Source organism: Ranitomeya variabilis, chromosome 4 (genome assembly GCF_051348905.1).
Source record: "Ranitomeya variabilis isolate aRanVar5 chromosome 4, aRanVar5.hap1, whole genome shotgun sequence".
Taxonomy (NCBI): domain Eukaryota; kingdom Metazoa; phylum Chordata; class Amphibia; order Anura; family Dendrobatidae; genus Ranitomeya; species Ranitomeya variabilis.
In genome coordinates this window covers 662,390,158-662,415,298 of record NC_135235.1, presented here as the reverse complement: position 1 = coordinate 662,415,298, position 25,141 = coordinate 662,390,158, and the positions used below count along the sequence as shown (strand labels likewise).

Genomic DNA, 25,141 nt, shown 5'->3' with positions numbered 1-25,141 from the left:
CGCGCTTTTTTTTTAAATTATTTAAATTAAAAATAACGGCATAGGGCCCCCCCATTTTTGACAACCAGCCTTGCTAAAGCTCACAGCTGGGGGCTGGTATTCTCAGGCTGGTAAGGGGCCATTGATATAGGCCCCCCAGCCTAAAAATAGCAGCCAGCAGCTGCCCAGAAAAGGCACATCTATTAGACGCGCCAATTCTGGTGCTTTGCCCGGCTCTTCCTACTTGCCCTGTAGCGGTGGCAAGTGGGGTAATAATGGGTTAATGTCACCTTGCTATTGTAAGGTGACATTAAGCCGACTTAGTAATGGAGAGGCGGCAATAAGACATCTATCCATTACTAATCCTATAGCAGTTAAAGGGTTAATTAAACGCACACATGCAGAAAAAAGTATTTTAATGAAATAAAACACCACACAGTTTTGACCATCTTTTTATTGTTCTGCCATTCCAAAGCGAAGCCCTCGATCTTCTGTAATACAAATAAAATAGAAAAGCAAAAGTACAGTATACTCCCTGATCCGTCGTAGTCCAATATACCGAGTGTCCCACGCAGTATCTGGGGGAGATAAAGCTTACAACCGGGAGTGCAGCTAAGGCTACTTTCACACTAGCGTCGTACGACGCACGACGAATTGCGTCGTTGCGACGTACCAACGCTAGCAGTGAAAGCGCCGCACAACGGGGGCAGCGGATGCTGTTTTTCAACGCATCCGCTGCCCCATTGTGAGGTGAGGCGGGGCGGAGTTCCGGCAGCGCATGAGCGGTCGGAAAAGACGGGCACGACGCACCAAAAAATGTTACATGCAACGTTTTTTGGTGGCGACGGTCCGACGCAACCGTCGCACGACGTGGCAATGCGTCGCTAATGCAAGTCTATGTAGAAAAAACGCATCCTGCAAGCACTTTTGCAGGATGCGTTTTTCCTACAAAACAACGTATAGCGAGGTGCAGTGCACGACGCTAGTGTGAAAGTAGCCTAATGCGGCCGCTATGGGCTGTAACCTACTGGGGAATGAATGAGACGGAGCGGGCGCAGGCTCAGTAACTAGCGGTGATGTCACCGAGCCTGTGCTCCCTCACAGCCTGACCTGAGGTAACCTCTGCACCGTGGGAAAATGAAAGGAAAGAGAATACCGCAAGTAATGTATCGATCTATTCTATCAATCTATCTATTCTATCAATCTATTCTATGTATTCATTCTATCTACAGGATGGAAGTTGTTTTTTGTCCTCTGTGAGCACTCAACTTTATTGGCATGCACAAAGAGAAAAAAAATGCATGAAAAAAATGTACCAAAAATGCACCTAAACCTGCGTTTTTGGCGCAGCTTATTTCCTGCCAAGGTGATCAGGTTTTGCTGCAAAAAAAACGCAACAAAAACGCCCTGTGTGAACTTACCCTAAGATGCTCCATAGAATAATATGCCCCGTATGCTGCTGCTGTTGCGATTAAAAAAATGACATACTCACCTGGTCAGGTGCCGATGTCCTGTGCAGGCGGGGACACCGGTGCGCTATGGGGGCCAGGTGCCAGAGTCGCCGCTGGCTCAAGCCCCCGGCACTTGCGATATTCACGTGTCCCCGTTCCACCGCCGCGTGCCGCTGTGTCTTCCGGGTCTCTGCAGTGACTGTTCAGGCAGAGGGCGCACACTAAACACGTCATCGCACCCTCTGACCTGAATGTCACAGCCAGAGGACGCGGAAGACGGAGCGGCACCCGGCGGTGGAACGGGGACAGGTGAATATCGCATGGCTCACCTCCCCCATTATACTCACCCTCCCGCTGTGGTCTCTGCACTTCCCTGCTTCGTCCCGGGGCCTGCAGCTCCTTCCAGTGTTGAGCGGCCACATGATTCCGCTCATTAAAGTAATGAATATGCGCTCCACGCCTAAGGGAGTGGAGTCGCGTCCATATTCATCACCTTAACGAGCGGTACTATGTGACTGCTCAGCACAGGATGAGCTGTCGGCGCTGAGACCATCGGACTTGCAGGCATCGTTGGAGGAGGGTATGATATCTTCAAGAAGATGGGTGGGCAGCCGACCCTGGTCTAAAGAATAAGAAAAAAAACTTGCTCAGGTGCCGTTCCCGCATCCTGGCGCCCTAGGCACATGCCCTGAACTGCCTAGTGGCAAATACAGCCCAGGCCATGAGTTGAAATAAAGGACTTTTTAACCACCAAGGAAACTGAGAGTGCAGCCTCTCTTTCTATATGGCTTCACAGACGTTACATAGATGTGGTTTTTATTTGTCCATGCTTTTCAAAGTAATCCTACTTCTTCATCAGGACAAACCCTAATGATCGAGGACAACTTGCAAAAATGTGGGAATAAATGGAAAACAGATTAAAAAAAAGAACCACTTCATATGTGCGCGGCTCTGCTCTGTACACCCCATACAAACGCGGCTCCCCTCCGTAAACCTTGTACACACGGCTCCGCTCCGTACACCTCGTACACACATGGCTCTGCTCCGTACACCTCTTACACACGCGGATCCGCTCCGTACACCTCGTACACACGCGGCTCTGCTACATCCACCCTGTAAACCCCTCCTGAGCCCACACAGAAACTTCCCCTCATCCAGCACCATGACAACCAGCACAGCAGAGTCCTGCATACACTGAGGCCCCTGATCATGTGACCCCTGACTCCTCCCCTCCTGTGACCTCATCACAGGTCCTGTGCATACAGAGCAGCCATATATGTGGTGTGCGGCTCTGCAGGTGGAGGTAGGTGCTGGAGATTCCCCATTACTGGGCAGGCGGTAACCCCTTCAGTGCTGAGATTGTTTATATTTTTTGTGTGTTGTCTCTGATAGAAACGACCCAACTGTAAAAGGCAAAGCAAGGAAGCACATTTTGTTGTCATATTGCATTGCCCTTTTAATGGCCCATTATTCAGTATAATATTCCCACAGTACCACCATCCCCCACACACAGTATAATGTTCCCCCAGTACCGCCATCCCCCCACACACAGTATAATGTCCCCACAGTACCATCATCCCCCACACACAGTATAATGTTCCCCCAGTACCGCCATCCCCCCACACACAGTATAATGTCCCCACAGTACCATCATCCCCCACACACAGTATAATGTTCCCCCAGTACCGCCATCCCCCCACACACAGTATAATGTCCCTACAGTACCATCATCCCCCACACACAGTATAATGTTCCCCCAGTACCGCCATCCCCCCACACACAGTATAATGTCCCCACAGTACCATCATCCCCCACACACAGTATAATGTTCCCCCAGTACCGCCATCCCCCCACGCACAGTATAATGTCCCCACAGTACCATCATCCCCCACACACAGTATAATGTTCCCCCAGTACCGCCATCCCCCCACACACAGTATAATGTCCCCACAGTACCATCATCCCCCACACACAGTATAATGTTCCCCCAGTACCGCCATCCCCCCACACACAGTATAATGTCCCCACAGTACCGCCATCACCCCACACACAGTATAATGTTCCCCCAGTGCCGCCATCCCCCACACACAGTATAATGTTCCCACAGTACCGCCATCCCCCCACACACAGTATAATGTTCCCACAGTACAGCCATCCCCCCACACAGTATAATGTTCCCACAGTACCGCCATCCCCCACACACAGTATAATGTCCCCACAGTACCGCCATCCCCCACACACAGTATAATGCTCCCCCAGTACCGCCCTCCCCCCACACACAGTATAATGTTCCCCCAGTACCACCATCCCCCCACACACAGTATAATGTTCCCACAGTACCGACATCCCCCCACACATAGTATAATGTTCCCACAGTACCGCCATCCCCCACACACAGTATAATGTCCCCACAGTACCGCCATCCCCCCACACACAGTATAATGTTCCCACAGTACCGCCATCCCCCACACACAGTATAATGTTCCCCCAGTACCGCCATCCCCCACACACAGTATAATGTTCCCCCAGTACCGCCATCCCCCACACACAGTATAATGTTCCCACAGTACCGCCATCCCCCCACACACAGTATAATGTTCCCACAGTACCGCCATCCCCCACACACAGTATAATGTCCCCACAGTACCGCCATCCCCCACACACAGTATAATGCTCCCCCAGTACCGCCCTCCCCCCACACACAGTATAATGTTCCCCCAGTACCACCATCCCCCCACACACAGTATAATGTTCCCACAGTACCGACATCCCCCCACACATAGTATAATGTTCCCACAGTACTGCCATCCCCCACACACAGTATAATATTCCCACAGTACCACCATCCCCCACACACACAGTATAATGTTCCCACAGTACCGCCATCCCCCACACACAGTATAATGTTCCCACAGTACCGCCATCCCCCACACACAGTATAATGTACCCACAGTACCGCCATCCCCCACACACAGTATAATGTTCCCACAGTACCGCCATTCCCCCCCACACACAGTATAAAATTCCCACAGTACCGCCATCCTCCCACACACAGTATGGGACCACTTACCCCATGGCTAATAAATAAATACTTTCTTAGCCCTATTCTTAGTGCAGATACAAATGAATCCAGGACATATGAGATATTTACCACACAATAGTCCTCATCACTAATTTCATCCTCATCATGAAGTAGTTATTTCTCCTGTCACATGTAATGAATTTCTCCTGCAGTATTGCTAATGCCGATTCCAGTGATGGTAGATAAGACGAGAATTAGCGTTATGGAAGATGAGTCTGTGAGAAACGGATTCAGCTGCCGACTCCGAGGAAGAAACTGCTTGTCTATGGTCTAAAATATATAGGATTTATTAGTACGGTAGATGTAATGAACCAAACGGTAAAATAATAATAATAATATTAATGATCTTCCGTACTCCTGTGCCACCGCTGCTTTGGTCCCTCACCAGATTCTGTATCCCCTGGCCAGTCCTGACAAACAAGTCTTTCATACAGCAAATCAGTAGTTGAGGCAGTGACCAACATAGCCAGTGATTGGCAGTATGGAGATGTTTTATTCAGCAATTCAACGTATGTTCCAGTCCATACAAGACAAAGAGAATATATACATGTTTCCTTTTGTTACCTTATTACATGGGATTCTTGATGATATTACATCTCAACATTCAGGTTCCTAAAATATCGGATCCTCTCAGTGCAGATATTTTATGTAATAGAGTTTTTTTGATTTGCCCATCACAGATGAATATGGACAGGGACAAGATGGCGGAGAGGATATTACACCTCACCCTAGAGATCCTCTTCCAGCTTACTGCAGAGGTGAGAGATTCTGATGACGTCACATTACATCATTCTTATCTATGGGAATAACAGATGGACAGAACTGGAGAGGTAAGGACTCTAGTAATGTCTGTAGTGAGATTTATTAATGTGTCTCTTCATAACTAGGATTATACAGTAGTGAAGAAGACCTCTAGTGAGCACTGTCAGGCCCCTGTGTCTGAGGGATGGGAAAAACCCCCGAGCCCCATCACAGGGCCTCCACCTCACCCCCTGATACAAGAGGACATCAATGACCAGAAGATCTTAGAGCTCACCTACAAGATGATTGAGCTGCTGACTGGAGAGGTGACACTGCTGGGAATGCTGGGACATTATACAGTAACGCTATGGAGGGATCAAGGGGATGACTCTATCATTGTATGTGTCAGGTTCCTATAAGGTGTCAGGATGTCGCCATCTATTTCTCCATGGAGGAGTGGGAGTATTTAGAAGGACACAAAGATCTGTACCAGGACGTCATGATGGAGGTTCCCCAGCGCCTCACATCATCAGGTAATAGACAGGACTAAATACACACGGCCTATAAGTATCTGTATGTAAAGAAACAATTAATCCCTGTATGTTTTTCCTCCAGATCTGTCCAATAAGAGGACAACACCAGAGAGCTGTCCCCGTCGTCTTCTTCCACAGAACTGTAAACAAGAAAATCCCAATGTTCCTCAGGATCATCAGGTAGATGGAGAGAAGGTGTCATGAGATCTCCCCTATGATGTGTAGACGGCTGTGAAGGTCTTGTGCTCAGTCTTGTTTTATCCACCAGTATTATATGTGTTATACTTGTGTAATGAGAACGGTGGAGATGGCAGGATTAGAGCTGATCATAGATGTGACTTCTCCATCTGTCTGTGACTTTTACAGTATTTGTTTCAGGGTGAAGATCTGACCCATATTAATACTACAGAGACACATGTGAGGGGTGATGAGTGGTGTAAAGAGGAGATTCCTACATATGACTACCCAGGTGAGTAGTAACCACTAAATGCAGGTATTGCACAAATTCTTCAAAATCACCGGCTGTGTCTGCTTACTTGGTGGTGTAATCCGACCATATCACTTTCATGTGATCACCATACCGCCACTAGGCCACATCATTCTCCTTCCCCCAAAACTGTTCAAATTACTTGCACATTGAAAGTCCTTCTTCTGTAGAGTTTAAAACCTGGAGGATTCACCTAAGCTGACCCTTACCTGTCCAGATTTGAAAACTACAAAGCCAAATGACAGTGCATATAGAGTGTGCCGACAAGTTAGAAAGTCACTTGAAGACAAACATGATGATGGACCTGTAAGGCCGGTTTCACACGTCAGTGGTTCCGGTACGTGAGGTGACAGTTTCCTCACGTACCGGAGCCACTGACACACGTAGACACATTGAAATCAATGCATCTGTGCAGATGTCATTGATTTTTTGCGGACCGTGTCTCCGTGTGCCAAACACGGAGACATGTCAGTGTTCGTGGGAGCGCACGGATTACACGGACCCATTAAAGTCCGTGTGCCGTGCAGGAGACAGCGCTACAGTAAGCGCTGTCCCCCCCACATGGTGCTGAAGCCGCCATTCATATCTTCTCTGCAGCAGCGTTTGCTGTAGAGAAGATAAGAATAATCCTTTTTTTTGTTTGTTTCTCTTGTTTAACATAAAGATCCATGTCCCCACCCCCCTCCCACCCCCTGTGCGCCCGCCCGCTGTTATTAAAATACTCACCCGCCTCCCTCGCAGTGTCCTGTCCTGGCCGCAGCTTCTCCTGTATGCGGTTACGTGGGGCCGCCCATTACAGAAATGAATATGCGGCTCCACCCCTATGGGAGGTGGAGCCGCATATTCATGACTGTAATCGGCGGCCCCACGTGACCGCTCATACAGTAGAAGGTGCGGCCAGGACAGGAAGCAGCTCCAGCGAGGGAGCCCGGTGAGTATTTTAATAACAGCGGGCGGGCGCACAGGGAGTGGGAGGGGGGTGGGGACATGCATCTTTATGTTAAACACGAGAAACAAACAAAAAAAAAGGATTATTCATATCTTCTCTACAGCAAACGCTGCTGCAGAGAAGATATGAATGGCGGCTTCAGCACCACGTGGGGGGACAGCGCTTATCTCTAGCGCTGTCTCCTGCACGGTGCGTGTGGTACCCAGTCGGCACACGGGCAGCACACGTGTGCCGCACTGATGTGCCACAGAAACGCACGGGCACGGATAATTCCGGTACCGGAATTATCTGGACGTGTGGGACTGCCCTAAGAGAAAGTGGAGGGTAATGATGCTGTTACCTTGTTAGAATCCTGAAATCTTATGGGATGAATCTACTTTTGTTAGTTGTTGAGTTCCCGTCTGCTGCAGAGGGGGAATCTTGAACCTTGTCCTCTGCGGTCTCCCATTCTGCTCAGCAGAGACATCGGTCCCAGCGCCTTGCTCAAGCTGATGCTGTGTGTCTGGTTACTTCTGGCATCCCAGGTCCAGCTATTGTAACCAGCATTAGCCAGCGGCGAGCAGACGCTCCTGAGGCTAAGTCCTGCTTTTTCCTACTGAACATGCCCGTGGGACGACCTCTCATTGGAGGTCTTAGATCACATGCCCAGGGCTCATCCGTGGTCAGTCACTTTGCCGTCCACTTCTGGACTTTAGCATCAGAGATGGAGTCGCCGGATAAAGTCCTCATCCCTGTATTTTTGAGGGGGCTGGCTGACCATGTGAAGGACGCTCTGGCCACTAGCAAGATTCCCGCCACACTGGAGGAGCGAATAGCGGTCTCCACTTGCACTGACCTTCTTTTACCGAGTGAAGGTTGGAGCAAGCCCAGTGTAGGCAGAGGTTTCGGCTGGCTCCCACCTTCGCCAGACCTCTGGAATCTCCAGATCAGGCGTCCGAGCCACAAGAGGCCATGGAGGTTTTCTCGAGCGTGATCTAAGTCCCGGGTCACTCGAGTTCCCATGGTCTGTCCTGTCTGTCAGCAGCTGGGACATTGAAAACGACCGTGTCAGAAAGGGAAGACCGGGAGTGGCTATATAGTCTAGAGAATCGGGTTCATGTATTTATTGAGGCCCCCAAAAAGTCCCAAGGAAACCAGATAGAATCAAATCTATCAATCGTGTCATTATGCAGGGCTGCGTGGTATTGAAAACTTCTAACATCATTAATTCTGGCATATACACTCACTGGCCACTTTATTAGGTACACCTGTCCAACTTCTTGTTAACACTTAATTTCTAATCAGCCAATCACATGGCGGCAACTCAGTGTATTTAGGCATGTAGACATGGTCAAGACAATCTCCTGCAGTTCAAACCGAGCATCAGTATGGGGAAGAAAGGTGATTTGAGTGCCTTTGAACGTGGCATGGTTGTTGGTGCCAGAAGGGCTGGTCTGAGTATTTCAGAAACTGCTGAGCTACTGGGATTTTCACGCACAACCATCTCTAGGGTTTACAGAGAATGGTCCGAAAAAGAAAAAAAATCCAGTGAGCGGCAGTTCTGTGGGCGGAAATGCCTTGTTGATGCCAGAGGTCAGAGGAGAATGGGCAGACTGGTTCGAGCTGATAGAAAGGCAACAGTGACTCAAATCGCCACCCGTTACAACCAAGGTAGGCCTAAGAGCATCTCTGAACGCACAGTGCGTCGAACTTTGAGGCAGATGGGCTACAGCAGCAGAAGACCACACCGGGTACCACTCCTTTCAGCTAAGAACAGGAAACTGAGGCTACAATTTGTACAAGCTCATCGAAATTGGACAGTAGAAGATTGGAAAAACGTTGCTTGGTCTGATGAGTCTCGATTTCTGCTGCGACATTCGGATGGTAGGGTCAGAATTTGGCGTAAACAACATGAAAGCATGGATCCATCCTGCCTTGTATGGAGCATCTTTGGGATGTGCAGCCGACAAATCTGCGGCAACTGTGTGATGCCATCATGTCAATATGGACCAAAATCTCTGAGGAATGCTTCCAGCACCTTGTTGAATCTATGCCACGAAGAATTGAGGCAGTTCTGAAGGCAAAAGGGGGTCCAACCCGTTACTAGCATGGTGTACCTAATAAAGTGGCCGGTGAGTGTAAGTCAAGTGTAGATGGTGAAGAAGTTTTCTTCCAATGGGACACCACCAAACATCTGGCAGACGTCAAGATGTGTAAGAGTAGCCTAGTAGTTTTTTTTGTTAGGGAAGGTGGGAAAATATTAAGAAGAAAAATCTGGGGGTCCAGAGGCAACATCAGATTCAAGATCTGGCCTATCAATCCCTGCACCTGCTTCCAATATGGGTAAATCAGTCCCTTCTGTTTTTTTTTACAGATCCGTTCTATATGATATGTTAGATTGAGGTTGAATTATGCTGCCTCACTTATGTGAGTCTGCAATTCTCTGACAGACTTTAAAAAAAGGTCTCCATTGCCTCTGTCAAATGCCCGATATTTAAATTTAAGACACCTCCTGATTGCAGCATTTTAAAAAGTTTTCTTTAAATGTATAATATTTATTCAAAAAACTCATTTGCATTTTTTGCCGCTGCGTTTTAGCGCAAAAAAAGCATGCGTTTTTTTCCCTATATTTAACATTAAAAACGCATGCGTTTTTTTGTATGCGTTTTGCCGCGTTTTACGACACATGCGTCGTTTCTATGCTTGCGTTTTGTTGCAGAAATGCAACATGTAGTAATTTCTAGAGGCGTTTTTTTGCGGCAAAAAAACGTATTGCTGTCTATGTAAACGCATGCGTTTTTAAGCACATGCGTTTGGTTGTGTTTTTAAACGCATGCGTTTCCATAGAAAAAAACAAGAATACACACTGATAAGCCACCCCCCACCATCAAGGTGATAAAGGGATCCAAACCCTAAACCTACCCCTAACCCTAGGGATTCTAACCCTAACCCTACCCCTAACCCTAGGGATCCTAACTAGGGTTGAGCGAAACAGATCGGCCAATTTCAAAAGTCGCCGACATTTGGCAAAGTCGGGTTTCGTGAAACCCGACCCAATCTCACTGTGGGATCGGGTCGGCGATCTTCGCTCCAAAGTCAGGTTTCGTTATATATATATATATATATATATATATATATATATATATATATATATATATATATATATATATATATATATATATGTCATTGAGACACATATATATATCTATATTTATATTTACTTCAGCGCGATATAGCAGTAAAGCCGGTAATTCAATTGCCTGCTTTTCATTTCTCCTGCCTAAACCCGACATGATATGAGACATGGTTTACATACAGTAAACCATGTCATATCCCCCTTTTTTTTGCATATTCCACTCGACTAATGTTAGTAGTGTGTATGTGCAAAATTTCGGCGCTGTAGCTATTAAATTTAAGGGTTAAATCGCGGAAAAAATTGGCGTGGGCTCCCGCGCAATATTCTCCGCCAGAGTGGTAAAGCCAGTGACTGAGGGCAGATATTAATAGCCTAGAGAGGGTCCATGGTTATTGGCCCCCCCTGGCTACAAACATCTGCCCCCAGCCACCCCAGAAAAGGCACATCTGGAAGATGCGCCTATTCTGGCACTTGGCCACTCTCTTCCCACTCCCGTGTAGCGGTGGAATATGGGGTAATGAAGGGTTAATGTCACCTTGCTATTGTAAGGTGACATTAAGCCAGATTAATAATGGAGAGGCGTCAATTATGACACCTATCCATTATTAATCCAATTGTATGAAATGGTTAAAAAAAAAACACACACAATATTGCAAAGTATTTTAATGAAATAAACACACAGGTTGTTTTAATATTTTATTGCTCTCTCAATCCACCTGAAGACCCTCGCTCTGTAACAAAGGAAAAATAATAACCAACAATATACATACCTTCCGATGATCTGTCACATCCCACGATGTAAATCCATCTGAAGGGGTTAAAATATTTTACAGGCAGGAGCTCTGCTAATGCAGCTGTGCTCGTGCCTGTCAAACCCCGGTGAATGAAGGTAATGTAGGTCAATGACCTGTAGTTACCTTCATTCGCGGTGATGCGCCCCCTGCTGGATGTCCTCATATGACCTCGAGCCTGGTAACTTTTCTGAATATTTTCCCACGTTCGAGGGACATCCAGCAGGGGGCGCATCACCGCGAATGAAGGTAACTACAGGTCATTGACCTACATTACCTTCATTACCCGGGGTTTTACAGGCACGAGCACAGATGATTATAGCAGAGCTCCTGCCTGTAAAATATTTTAACCCCTTTCAGATGGATTTACATCGTATGTATATTGTTGGTTTATTATTTTTAATTTGTTACAGAACGAGGGTCTTCAGGTGGATTGAGAGAGCAATAAAATATTACAACAACCTGTGTGTTTATTTCATTAAAATACTTTGCAATATTGTGTGTTTTTTTTTAACCATTTCATACAATTGGATTAATAATGGATAGGTGTCATAATTGACGCCTCTCCATTATTTACTGGCTTAATGTCACCTTACAATAGCAAGGTGACATTAACCCTTCATTACCCCATATCCCATCACTACACGGGAGTGGGAAGAGAGTGGCCAAGTGCCAGAATAGGCGCATCTTCCAGATGTGCCTTTTCTGGGGTGGCTGGGGGCAGATGTTTGTAGCCAGGGGGGGCCAATAACCATGGACCCTCTCTAGGCTATTAATATCTGCCCTCAGTCACTGGCTTTACCACTCTGGCGGAGAAAATTGCGCGGGAGCCCACGCCAATTTTTTCCGCGATTTAACCCTTAAATTTAATAGCTACAGCGCCGAAATTTTGCACATACACACTACTAACATTAGTAGTGTGGAATATGGAAAAAAAAAGGGGGATATGACATGGTTTACTGTATGTAAACCATGTCTCATATCATGTCGGGTTTAGGCAGGAGAAATGAAAAGCAGGCAATTGAATTACCGGCTTTTCTGCTATATCGCGCTGAAGTAAATATAAAAATATATAGATTTGCCATTGACTTGCATTGGGTTTCGTGTTTCGGACGATCCCCCGACCCCGACTTTTCAAGAAGATCGGCCGATTTCACTCGAGTTGACTTTTGAGAAAGTCGGGTTTCTCGAAACCCGACTCGACCTCAAAAAAGGAAAAGTCGCTCAACCCTAATCCTAACCCTAACCCTCGACCTCAAAAAAGGAAAAGTCGCTCAACCCTAATCCTAACTCTATCCCTAACCCTAGGGATCCTAACCCTAACCCCAACCCTAGCTATTTCTATTTATAGTGGGTTTTCTTGTTGATTTTGATGATTGGCAGCTGTCACACACTTCTCAGCATGCGTTTCAAAAACGTAAACGCAGGAAAAAACGCATGTAAACGCGTCAAAACGCCGCGTTTTTTTACCGCATGCGAAAACGCATGCGTCTAAAAAAACGCAGCGTTTGCACGCGTTTACATGCGTTTTTTTCACCACCTGCATTTGCGTTTTAAACGCTGCATTTTTAAACGCAAATCTGAAACTAGCCTAAGATAGTTTAGTTTACAAGGAGCCACCGAGCCCCATACTCTAATTACTCCAGAGAGGTATCACCACTAGTTACTCATTTTTTACTGATGAAGACTGTAGCGTTTGATCATTTCAGTAGATGTGTTATTGTCTATAGTCACAGTTTTGACTGCAGTAGTTAGTGCCCCATATACTCTGATTTAACTACTTCACGCAGCCAGTTTTTCATTTCTAACTAGACTGCATTTTTCAAATCTGACATGTCACTTTATGTGGTGATAACTTTGGATGCTTCTTCTGATTCCAAAATATTTAGAATTGAGTTCTCAGTGGTTGAAACCTTTTATTGGCTAACTGAAAAGATGGTAACAAATTGCAAGCTTTCCAGACTACTCAGGTCTCTTTGTCAGGCATAGACTAATAGAAATTCTGAAGAATCACATATTTATGTACAACACAGCACAGAAAAATGCCATAGATAAGACAGGTGACGTGAAGCAGAATTACCATTATGTGACTGATAAACAGTAGTGATGAGCGAGTATGCTGGTTGCTCGGGTTTTCTCCGAGTATTTGTGAGTGCTCGGAGATTTAGTTTTCATCGCCGCAGCTAAATGATTTACAGCTACTAGCCTGCTTGAATACATGTGGGGATTCGCTAGCAATCAGGCAACCCCCACATGTACTCAGACTGGCTAGTAGCTGTAAATCATTCAGCTGTGGCGATGAAAACTAAATCTCCGAACACTTACAAATACTCGGAGACTACCCGAGCGTGCTAGGGAAAACCCGAGCAACGAGTATACTCGCTCATCACTAATAAACAGTTATGTCCATAAGTATTGGAACAGTTCATAGATAAAGAGTGTGAAAGTCTTATTGTCCTCTGATTGGGGTCTGGTACTGTGTTATGGTGACCCCAGTCGGTCTGAGGAGCAAATTCCTTAGTTGATGTAAAAGACATAGGTGCCACTGGCCTACTACTGCTACATTGATGATATTTTAATCATCTTGATGGAGTCTGAGCCACATCTAAAGACGTTCCATGAACAGTTTAATCAATTTCATCTTACCACTCACTTAACACTCAACGACTCCTGCACTAAAATTAAGTTTTTGGACACCATCATTAAGCTGCAGAACAATGAAATAGAAACATCCTTGTATCAGAAGCCAATCGACCGTCCAACTAAATAACATAAAAAATTCTATTGTCTACAGCCAAGCCATCAGATACAATCGTATATGTTCCAACCCCATGGATAGAGCTGAACACCTTGGTCGCCTCAGAAAGACCTTTTTGAATCAGGGCTACCATCCAAGAACAATTGAAAACCAAATTTCTAGAGCAACTAGAATATCAAGGAATCGCCTGCTGCATTACAAAGCTAAAGAAGAAAATAATCGGGTGCCTCTAGTAGTCACCTACAATCCAAATCTGGAGGTGCTAAGGGGAGCAGCACAGAATGACAACCTTTACTACATAAAGATGCCCGCTTACAATCCATTTTTCCAGCCTCCCCACTACTGTGTTTTAGGCAGCCCTCAAATCTAAGAAGCATCATTGTCAGAAGCTCGCCGTTGTCTCCAACAGCTGCAGGAAGCTTTCCTTGCAACCAGAAAAAATGTAAAACCTGTCTATTTATAATGACCACGGACAAGATAAAGATCCCCTATTCACATCAGGACTACAAGATACCAGGTACTTTCAGCTGCGTCACTTCTAATGTGATGTATTCAATTATTTGTAAACTAAACTGAGAACAAGGATGAACTCTCATCGCCATACAATAAGAGAAAAAAGAATGGATCTACCTGTGGCAATACATTTTTGTCTCCCCGATCATAGCATTATGGACATGAAATTACTTGTATTAGGTAACTTCAAATGTCAGAGAGACAGAAGAATCTGGGAATATAAGCTAATGATGACCTTTGACACTCTCAGTGTAGGAATGAATGTGTTGAATGGATTTGTCTTTTTACATCAACTAAGGAATTTGCTCCTCAGACCATGTGGGGTCACCATAACACAGCACCAGACCCCAATCAGAGGACAATAAAACATTCACACTCCTTATCTATGAACTGTTCCAATATTTATGGACATAACTGTTTATCACTCACATAATGGTAATTCTGCTTCACGTCACCTGTCTTATCTATGTCATTTTTCTGTGCTGTATTGTGCATAAATATGTGATTCTTCAGAATTTCTATTAGTCTATGCCTGATGAAGAGACCTGAGTAGTCTCGAAAGCTTGCAATTTGTTACCATCTTTTCAGTCAGCCATGAAAAGGTGTATGTACTCTGCCTTCCAGATCCCAGGGATTGCCCTGCCATTCACCCTATAAACCCTTTACATGAGTTTGACCATACACAGAAACTCCCTAATCTGGTGGTTGCGAAATGGCAGGAAGAATATTCAGGTAGCTGGGTCAGACCCAGGAGGGCAGACAAAATGCAAAATCAGAAGGCGCATAAGTACTCAGTATACAAGCAGGGGTCACAACAGGAAACAAATACACAAGCCGATAGCTGAGCACTGAATACTGAACCAGAGGAGAACAAGGCTGTATCTGGCAGCTTCAGGCAATATGGTTCGCGCTTTAGTAGGGTGTGGTGCTTTCCAATTGGTTGAAGCAGGGAGCAGATTACTTCAGCTGGGCAGCACACACACACACACCCATACTGCCAGACTGGACTGTACTTTTGGTCCCAATCACCCTATTGTTAGTGGCTGGACAGATCCTCTGCCACCCAGAGCTTCTGGTTCTGATGTCTCCTCCATCTCTAGCTCGGCAACCAGAATGAGTGATGCCGGTGACTGGTGATAGAAGCAGACACCACAGAAGCGGATCCTAGAGGAGATGTGACACACCATTTTCAGAAGCCCTAATGTAATAGAATGGCAGAAAACCAGAGCAGAAGAAAAGCTCATGAAGTGACTACATTTTGGAAATTATAACTGTTAGTGAATTCATCAAATGAGCAGTGATTATTTTTGCCTCCACAGGAACTTTACGGAAAATAGCACACAGTGGTTTTTGGAGAATGAAAATTGCAAACATGCCATTTGATTGCCCCAATATAAAGTGCCCAGGTTGGGCTCTCGGAAACTCACACAAACTGTGAACTCTTAAGTGGGTTTTTCTCACTATGGCATTGTCAAATACATGGATGCTAAATGTGGCTTGGTCATAGTGCAGGGCTCAGAAGCCAGGGGGAGATTTGAATTTAGGATAGCGGACTTTGCTGGATTGGTTTATGAAAGCAATGTTGCGTATGAGGAACCCTTGAGCCACTAATAATTTGGAAACCTGTTTTTCCATTGACAGATGATGGACCTGAGTGAGGAATTGTTTTTTGCAGGATGAGTAGAGATTATTAGTATCATTTTTATGCCAATATTTTGGAGGTAGAATGAACAAACGGTTGAACACCATGCTACACTGGTTCATGCTATGAGGTTTTCTGGTAGACTGTGAATTTTCATTATTTTATTGAATAATTTTTCCTACAAAACTTGCTATTTCTATAGACATTTTGAGTAGAAATGTCCAAAAATATAAACTTCAGGGATATTTTGTTTCAAAAATAATAATTGGTTTTATTCTTGCAGATGACTGTACCAGAAGATCAGAGGAACAACTGACCTCATCAATTTTTATATCAGATGACCCTCAGATCACACAGGATACAATTGAAGTGAATGCCATTACTCCAGATATACCATCATTTCTTCACAGCAAAGATCCATCATCTGATCCTATGACAGAGGTCCTATCTTCTGAATCATTACAGACGACTAAGAAAAATAAAAGTTACAGAAGAGGCGTTAAAAGACAAACTGTTATTCAAACAAAGAAGCCAATTTCAAATTTAGAATATGGAAATAGTTTTCTGCTCAAAACGTCTTATATTAAACATCAACAAATTCACACGGAGAAGATATTTTCATGTTCCAAGTGTGGGACATATTTTAACTGGAAATCAGATCTTGTTAGGCATGAAAGAATTCATACTGGGATGAAGCCACATTCATGTTCAGAGTGTGGAAAATGTTTTAACCGGAAATCGAATCTTGTTATTCACCAGAGAAGTCACACAGGAGAGAAGCCGTATACGTGTTCAGAATGTGGGAAATGTTTTTTAGATAAATCTTATCTTTTTGCACACCAGAGAATTCACACAGGGGAGAAGCCATATTCATGTTTAGAATGTGGAAAATGTTTTAGGAAAAAATCACAGCTTGTTACACACCAGAGAGCTCACACAGGGGAGAAGCCTTTTTCGTGTTCAGAATGTGGAAAATGTTTTGTAGAGAAATCCCACCTTGTTAGACACCAGAGAACTCATACAGGGGAGAAGCCATATTCATGTTCAGAATGTGGGAAATTTTTTATATATAAATTTCATCTTGTTGCACACCAGAAAACTCACACAGGGGTGAAGCCTTTTTCCTGTTCAGAATGTGGAAAACGTTTTGTAGAGAAATCTGTTCTTATTGGTCACCAGAGAACTCACACAGGATTGAAGCCTTTTTCGTGTTCAGAATGTGGGAAATATTTTAACCAGAAATCATATCTTGTTATACACCAGAGAGCCCACACAGGGGAGAAGCCTTTTTTGTGTTCAGAATGTGGAAAATGTTTTGCACATAAATCATCGCTTATTAGACATCAGAGTACTCACACAGGGTAGAAGTCAGTTAGGGTGATCAAGGAGTGGAACAGGCTGCCACGAGAGGTGGTGAGTTCTTCTTCCACGGACGTTTTCAAACAGAGGCTGGGCAGACATCTGTCTGGGATGATTTAGTGAATCCTGCTGTGAGCAAGGGGGTTGGACCAGATGACCCAGGAGGTCCCTTCCAACTTTACCATTCTATAATTCTAAGTCGTTTTCATGTTTGGAATGTGACAAATATTTTAATCAAAAATGGCACCTTTTTAGACATCAAAAATCCCACACAGGGAGAGGCTATTAACATACCTAGAATGTGCTTAGTAATTTACTGGAAAATCATATTTCATTTACCATCAAAAATAACACTCAGTGAGAAACTATACATTTTATTAACAAAATGTACCAAAAACATAATTCATATAATTAAACTAAGACTGGTAAATTACTTTAGAACTTACCTTACTTTTTGGACTATAAAACAGACTTTTAGCAAAAAAAAAAAATTGCTAACAAGTGAGTGTCTGAAGACAGCTTCCAGTGACAGAGAAGAATACCAAGACTGTGTACTTCCCAATCACTGAGCGAACTGCTCCCTCCTCCTACCCCACATTGATCAATGTGATCGGTGCAGAGCAGAAGAGGGAGATACCGGGACCTGCACAGAGGCTGCTCGTCCTGGGTGATCAGCTAAAGAACCTTTCTCCTGACTAGCTCCAGGACCTTTCACATGACCTGTAGGGGACTGCAAAATGAAAATGGGGTAAAGTATACATAGTATGTGTTAATGTGCATGTGTTGCAGAGCTGTGAGTATGTAAATGTACGTGTGTATGTAAATGTCGTGTGTAGAAGAGCTATGCATGTAAGCGTGCGTGCGTGCGTACGACAGCTGTCTATAAATATGGACATGTTTCAGGGCTGTGTGTTACTGTGCAAGTGTAGTAAAGCTGTGTGTATGTAAATGTGCATGTGTAGTAGAGCTGAGTGATCGTGTACTGTCCAGCAGCATTGTTGTGTGTATATATGTGCACTACAGTGTTCATTAACCCCTTTAGCACCGAGCCACTCTGTACGTTAAGGAGCGAGCCTCATTTTTCAATTTTAACCAATATCACTTCATGTGGTAATAACGCTGCAATAATTCTAAACATATTCTAGTGATTCTGAGTGTTTTTTTTTTTTTAGACATGTTGTACTTTGTTGTAAATTTAGATCGATATGATTTGCTCTTATGAAAATATCTAAAATTTGCAATTTTCACACTTAATATTTACTCTATCAAGCTCATACCACTAAAATAGTAAATAATTTATCACGTCTACTTTACATCATTCTTGAAATTACGTTTTTATATTGTTAGAAGGGTTAAAAGTTTATCAGCAATTTTTCATTCTTTCAATTAAATTTACAAAACCTATATTTTTAGGTGCCAATTCACTTTTGATGTGACATTGAGGGGCTTATACTGTATGTCTGAAAACTGACAAACCCGGTGCTTCACATAAATTAATGCAACCTAGGGTAAAAAAAAATAAAATATTTTTTTTTACTAAAATATAGCTTCAGCCCCATATATTTCATTAAAAGGAGAAAGTGAACAGCCCAGTTTGTTTTGCAATTTCTCCTGAGTATACCTGTGCCCGATGTGTGGTCAAAAACTGTTGCACATAGCAGTGATTGGAAGTGAAGGACAGCTGTATAATATTTAGAGTGTAAATTGGGATGGAAGAGCTAGCGGACGCCATGTTGCATTTGCAGAGCTTCCCCACATGGGGTGCCAAAATAGCAGAACCCCCCTCGCCCACCCACATGTCACCCCAATCTGGAAACTACACCCATCAAAAGATATAAAAAAATAATAATCAAAAGTTCCAAACAAAAGAAAAGTGTGAACAGGTGCAAGCTAAGAGAGCTACTCTATATCACTAACAAATTCAGTTTTCTTATATTTGTAGCACATGCTTTGTAACTGAGCACTCCACCCATCAGCCTATGGCGCTTTTAAATAGATTAGGAAAAAAAGATTTGCTCCAGATTCTTTGAATACAAAAATTTATTTGCAAATGTTTTTTAACCATGGCAATGAACAGGTTCACATGGTAAGATATAGTAACGCGTTTTAAACGTTCAAGGTGTCCTTTATTAAACTATACATGAACAGGTCCTATACAACTTTTATACAGAATGTGTCCAATAAAAATCCGATTTCAAATCACATGACAAACATGCAAATCACATTGATATTCCATGTGCAAAAAAGGAAAAACGAGAAAAGGGCAAAATACATAATCATGCTAATACATACTATACTGTACATATACTCAGATACAAATGAGAAAAGGATTAATAATGAAGCATAAATTCATTGCCACCAATCCCGCAGGATGGCATGTTCCTAAATAGAAAATCCAATATGCCAAATTTCAAAGAGACATTAATGATTATCAGTAGAAACAAGTTTATGAATGGGGCAGGTGCCAGAAACCGCCCAAGACATTATGCCCCTAATATGAAACGTGATAAAAATGTCAATTCTGATTCATCTGGCTTACATGTGTCTTTTAGGTCATCAGACAAGGAAGCCATGAGTGGCAATTCTAGTGAAGTTCACATTGAAGACTCTCCGAGTGAGGTTTCATATTATCGCAAACCGAATAAACGCATGATGGCAAAAGGCGCGGGGCCACAAACATTACAAATCAGTAGCATAGCTTCCGGGGGGGCAGAGGGTGCGAGCGCCCCGGGCCCGGAGCTTAGAGGGGGCCAACCCGGAGCTACGCTACTGTAGCTGTATTGGCACTCGCAGCTCGCCGATACAGTTACATTCTGCAGCAGAGGCGGGAAAATCTGTCTCCCACCTCTGCCGCCCGGCCGCTATGGGGCCCCTGAGCAGACGGGGGTGGGGGCGGTGCCAGCAGTGGGCCCCTCGCTCGTCACCGCAATGTCAGCTGTATCGGCATTTAGCCAATACAGCTGACCGCATTGATGAGGTCCTATCATCCCCCTGTCAGCGCTTGACGTCACTGACACCGACACTGACAGAGGGCGCGGTGACGTCCCCACCTGGCCCCGCTGTCAGGAGATTAGCGGGAGCGAGGAGCAATGCTGGAACAAGGAGCAAGAGAGGTGAGTATTGTTTTTTATGGCGGCTGCCTTATACTACAGGGCCTGCCTATGGGGGTACTGTCCTATACTTACAGGGTGTGCCGATGGGGTACTGTCTTATACTACAGGATCTGCCTATGGGGTTGCTGCCTTATACTACAGGGTCTGCCTATGGGGGTGCTGCCTTATACTACAGGATCTGCCTATGGGGGTGCTGCCTTATACTACAGGGTCTGCCTATGGGGTGCTGCCTTATACTACAGGATCTGCCTATGGGATGCTGCCTTTTATAATACAGGGTCTGCCTATGGGGTGCTGCCTTATAATACAGGGTCTGCCTATGGTGTGCTGTCTTATAATACAGGGTCTGCCTATGGGGTGCTGACTTATACTACAGGGTCTGCCTATGGGGTGCTGCTTTATATTACAGGGTTTGCCTATGGGGTGCTGCCTTATACTACAGAGTCTGCCTATGGGGTGGTGCCTTATACTACAGGGTCTGCCTATGGGGGTGCTGTCTTGTGCTACAGAGTCTGCCTATGGGGTGCTGCCTTGTGCTTTAGAGTCTTGTCTATGGATGCTGCCTTGTGCTATAGAGTTTGCCTATGGGTGCTGCATTGTGCTATAGAGTCTGCCTATGGGGAGTGCATTATACTATATTGATGACTATCTGGTGCATTGTACTATATGGAGGCTATCTAGTGGGCCATCGTAGAGTGTGGGGATTACAATGAAGGGGCCATCATACAGTGCTGGAGCCATCAAACCATCACTGACTGGGCGCGGTGACGTCGCCACCCGGCACCCGCTGTCAGGAGATGAGCGGGAGCGCGGAGCACCGCTGGGACAAGGAGGAAGAGAGGTGAGTTTTGTTTTTTTAATGTGGGCTGCCTTATACTACAGGGTCTGCCTATGGGGGTACTGTCTTATACTACAGGATCTGCCTATTTGGTTGCTGCCTTATACTTCAGGATCTGCCTATGGTGGTGTTGCCTTATACTACAGGGTCTGCCTATGGGGTGCTGCCTTATACTACAGGGTCTGCCTATGGGGGTACTGTCTTATACTACAGGATCTGCCTATTTGGTTGCTGCCTTGTACTACAGGGTCTGCCTATGGGGTGCTGCCTTATTCTACAGGGTTTGCCTATGGGGTGCTGCCTTTTACTACAGGGTCTGCCTATGGGGTGCTGCCTTGTACTACAGAGTCTGCCTATGGGGGTGCTGTCTTGTGCTATAGAGTCTGCCTATGGGTGCTGCCTTGTGCTATAGAGTCTGCCTATGGGTGCTGCATTTTGCTATAGAGTGCCTATGGGGAGTGCATTATACTATTTTGTGGACTATCTGGTGCATTATACTATATGGAGGCTATCTAGTGGGCCATGGTACTGTGGGGATTACAGTGGGGGCCATCGTACAGTGTGGGGATTACAGTGAAGGGGCCATCATACAGTGCTGGAGCCATCAAACAGTTTGGGGGCTACTAAGGGGTCAGTATACTGTGTGGGGGTGCATTACAGTGAGGAGGCATCATGGTATTTATAAGAGCACATCATACTGTGTATAGGGGAGCTGTACAGGGGAGGAGACTCGGGACATTATTAAATGTAAAGTGGGCTCTTACTGTTATAGGGGAACTCGGGTTACTGTGACTATTAAATGGGCACACAGAGGGCAATATTACTTTCTAGGGGGCAAAATGTGGGCACTGTTTTCTAGGGCAGTTGCACCCAACATTACTATATTATAGAGGGGTGCTTTAGAATTTAGAGGGCACAGAGAATCACACAGCAGGTGCAGTGATAGGGACACATACAGCAGCAGCGGCTCAGTATTGGGGTATCAGGTGCAGTACTAGGGTCACATAGGGCAGCAGCGGCTCAGTATTGGGGTATCAGGTGCAGTAATACGGCAGCAGCGGCTCAGTATTGGGGTATCAGGTACAGTAATAGGGACACATACGGCAGCAGCGGCTCAGTATTGGGGTATCAGGTGCAGTAATAGGGACACGGCAGCAGCGGCTCAGTATTGGGGTATCAGGTGCAGTAATAGGGACACATACGGCATTAGCGGCTCAGTATTGTGGTATAAGGGGCAGTAATAAGGACACATACGGCAGCGGCAGCTCTGTATTGGGGTATCAGGTAGAGTAATAGGGACACATACGGCAGCAGCAGCAGCTCAGTATTGGGGTATCAGGTGCAGTAATAGGGACACATACGGCAGCAGCGGCTCAGTATTGGGGTATCAGGTGCAGTAATAGGGACACATACGGCAGCAGCGGCTCAGTATTGGGGTATCAGGTGCAGTAATAGGGTCACATACGCAGCAGCGGCTCAGTATTGGGGTATCAGGTGCAGTAATAGGGACACATACGGCAGCAGCGGCTCAGTATTGGGGTATCAGGGGCAGTAATAAGGACACATGGCAGCAGCTGCTCAGTATTGGGGTATCAGGGGCAGTAATAGGGACACATACGCAGCAGCGGCTCAGTATTGGGGTATCAGGGGCAGTAATAGGGACACATACGGCAGCAGCGGCTCAGTATTGGGGTATCAGGGGCAGTAATAGGGACACATACGCAGCAGCGGCTCAGTATTGGGGTATCAGGTGCAGTAATAGGGACACATACGGCAGCAGCGGCTCAGTATTGGGGTATCAGGGGCAGTAATAGGGACACATACGCAGCAGCGGCTCAGTATTGGGGTATCAGGGGCAGTAATAGGGACACATACGGCAGTAGCGGCTCAGTATTGGGGTATCAGGGGCAGTAATAGGGACACATACGGCAGCTGCTCAGTATTGGGGTATCAGCAGGATGAGGAGTTTGTGCAGGTTGGGAATAGATGGTGATGGGGCTGGAATGTGAGAAGTGAAACGTGTCCTTGTATTTTCTGCAGCCGAGTCGTTTCGTTGCTGGAAGAAGTTGTCATGTCGGTCTGGGCCAGATGGAAAAGACGGGAAAAGTGAACCATCATAAAGGACGTCAGCGGTAAGTCATTATCTGTAACTGTGCTGTGATCTCTTATATGTTCTGTAGGACTGGTATCTACCACTGACCATATGGCGGTAATATCAGTGTTGGTCTTTATATGGAGATTATTTTCAGTAACAGAGCGGTCATCTGCTGAGGTTCTCCTCCACTATTAGGGTGCATCACCGAGTTGTATTCATGGTTACCTGGTTAGGGGCCCACTCAGAAGTTTTGCCCCCCCCTGAACCAAAACCCTAGCTACGCCTCTGGATAGATAGATATGTCTATATATAGATAGGTATATTTATGGATAGATAGATATATCTATGGATAGATAGATGGATAAATCTATAGATCGATAGATATATCTATAGATAGATCGATCTATCTATCGATCTATTTATCGATCTATCTATCGATCTATATATCTAATATCTATCTATACATCTATCTATTATCTATCATCTATCTAGCTGTGTGTAAACATTCTTCAATGGAGTATGTAAATGAAGAGGTTGGACAAGAAATGACATAACAATTCTTTTTTTTTTTTTGTGTAATAATAGATCTTTATTTAGCCTACAAAGACGCATACAAATCCGCATGAAAATCCGCACTAAAAACGCGTGGATTTTTACCTGCGTTTTCTGCCAAGAGATGCAGATTCTGTGCAGAAAATTCTGCAGACAAATCTGCAACGTGTGCACACACCCTTAATCTGCACGGACCAAAAGGACGTAGATAAATTGATAAATAGTTGTAGATGCAATATATAGTCTAAAATGAGATTATAACTCCTCTATTTTACTAAAATAAATGGCTGGAGATTAGTATAAAAGGCCATCGGTCATTTTTGACCAAATAGTACTAGTGTAAAAAAAAAAAAAAAACATGGAGCAAAAAGTAAACAAAAAGGAAATATCCATAGTAAGAACCCCTCAAATTAAGAAAAGTCAACTAACCACAAGTTTCAGAACCACATAATGAATATTTAAAAAAAAAAAATCACATTTCAAATTCGGTCATTTTTGACAGAACAGCAGGATTAATATGATCCAGAAACTAGTTAATTTCCCCAGATGTGTGACATAACTGGGAACTATAACGTTCTCTAAAATACTTCTTAAACCTATTTACAATTTGGTCTGATTTGAGTAAAAAGGTGCCATCCTTTGCTTTAGTATGTAAAGTTGTAGAGAAGGATTGATTTTGCTGAACTATATATGTTAAAAATGTACTGGATTGATTGCTTAAAGGGAATCTGTCACCTCATATTTTGCATATAAGCTGCGGCCACCAGCATCAGTGGCTTATATACATCATTCTGTAATGCTGTAGATAAGCCCCGATGTAACCTGAAAGAGAAGAAAAACAAGTTAGATTATACTCACCCAGGGTCGGTCCCGCTGCGGCCCGGTCTGATGGGCGTCGCAGATCCAGGTCCGTTGCCTCCCATCTTCATACGATGTCATCATCCTTCTTGCTTCCTGTCGCGGCTCCTGTGCAGGCGTACTGATTTGCCCTGAGCAGAGTAAAGTACTGCAGTGCGCTGGGCCTCTCTGACCTTTCCCGGCGCCTGCGCACTGCAGTACTTCGATCTGCCCTCAACAGGGCAGAGAATTATGCCTGCGCAGGAGCTGCAACAGAAGCAAGGAAGAGGACATCATCGCATGAAG

The 25,141-nt window shown here is 44.8% G+C and overlaps 1 protein-coding gene across 2 annotated transcripts in view; it reads left to right on the top strand.

Moving 5' to 3' along the window:
- Positions 1–2,705: 2,705 nt before the first annotated feature.
- The window catches only part of LOC143766225 (uncharacterized), a 50,527-nt gene continuing 28,091 nt past the window's right edge, over positions 2,706–25,141 (top strand). Inside the window, exons 1-7 of one of the 2 annotated variants that reach the window (XM_077253735.1) lie at positions 2,706–2,733; positions 5,193–5,270; positions 5,400–5,579; positions 5,663–5,786; positions 5,869–5,966; positions 6,165–6,255; positions 16,325–18,134. In XM_077253735.1, coding sequence (XP_077109850.1) covers positions 2,707–2,733; positions 5,193–5,270; positions 5,400–5,579; positions 5,663–5,786; positions 5,869–5,966; positions 6,165–6,255; positions 16,325–17,406 — 1,680 coding nt within the window. In that variant the 5' untranslated portion in view covers position 2,706 and the 3' untranslated portion in view covers positions 17,407–18,134. Of the gene's footprint in view, positions 2,734–4,909; positions 5,271–5,399; positions 5,580–5,662; positions 5,787–5,868; positions 5,967–6,164; positions 6,256–16,324 lie in introns of those variants that run through there. The other variant, XM_077253734.1, reaches the window with a different exon arrangement.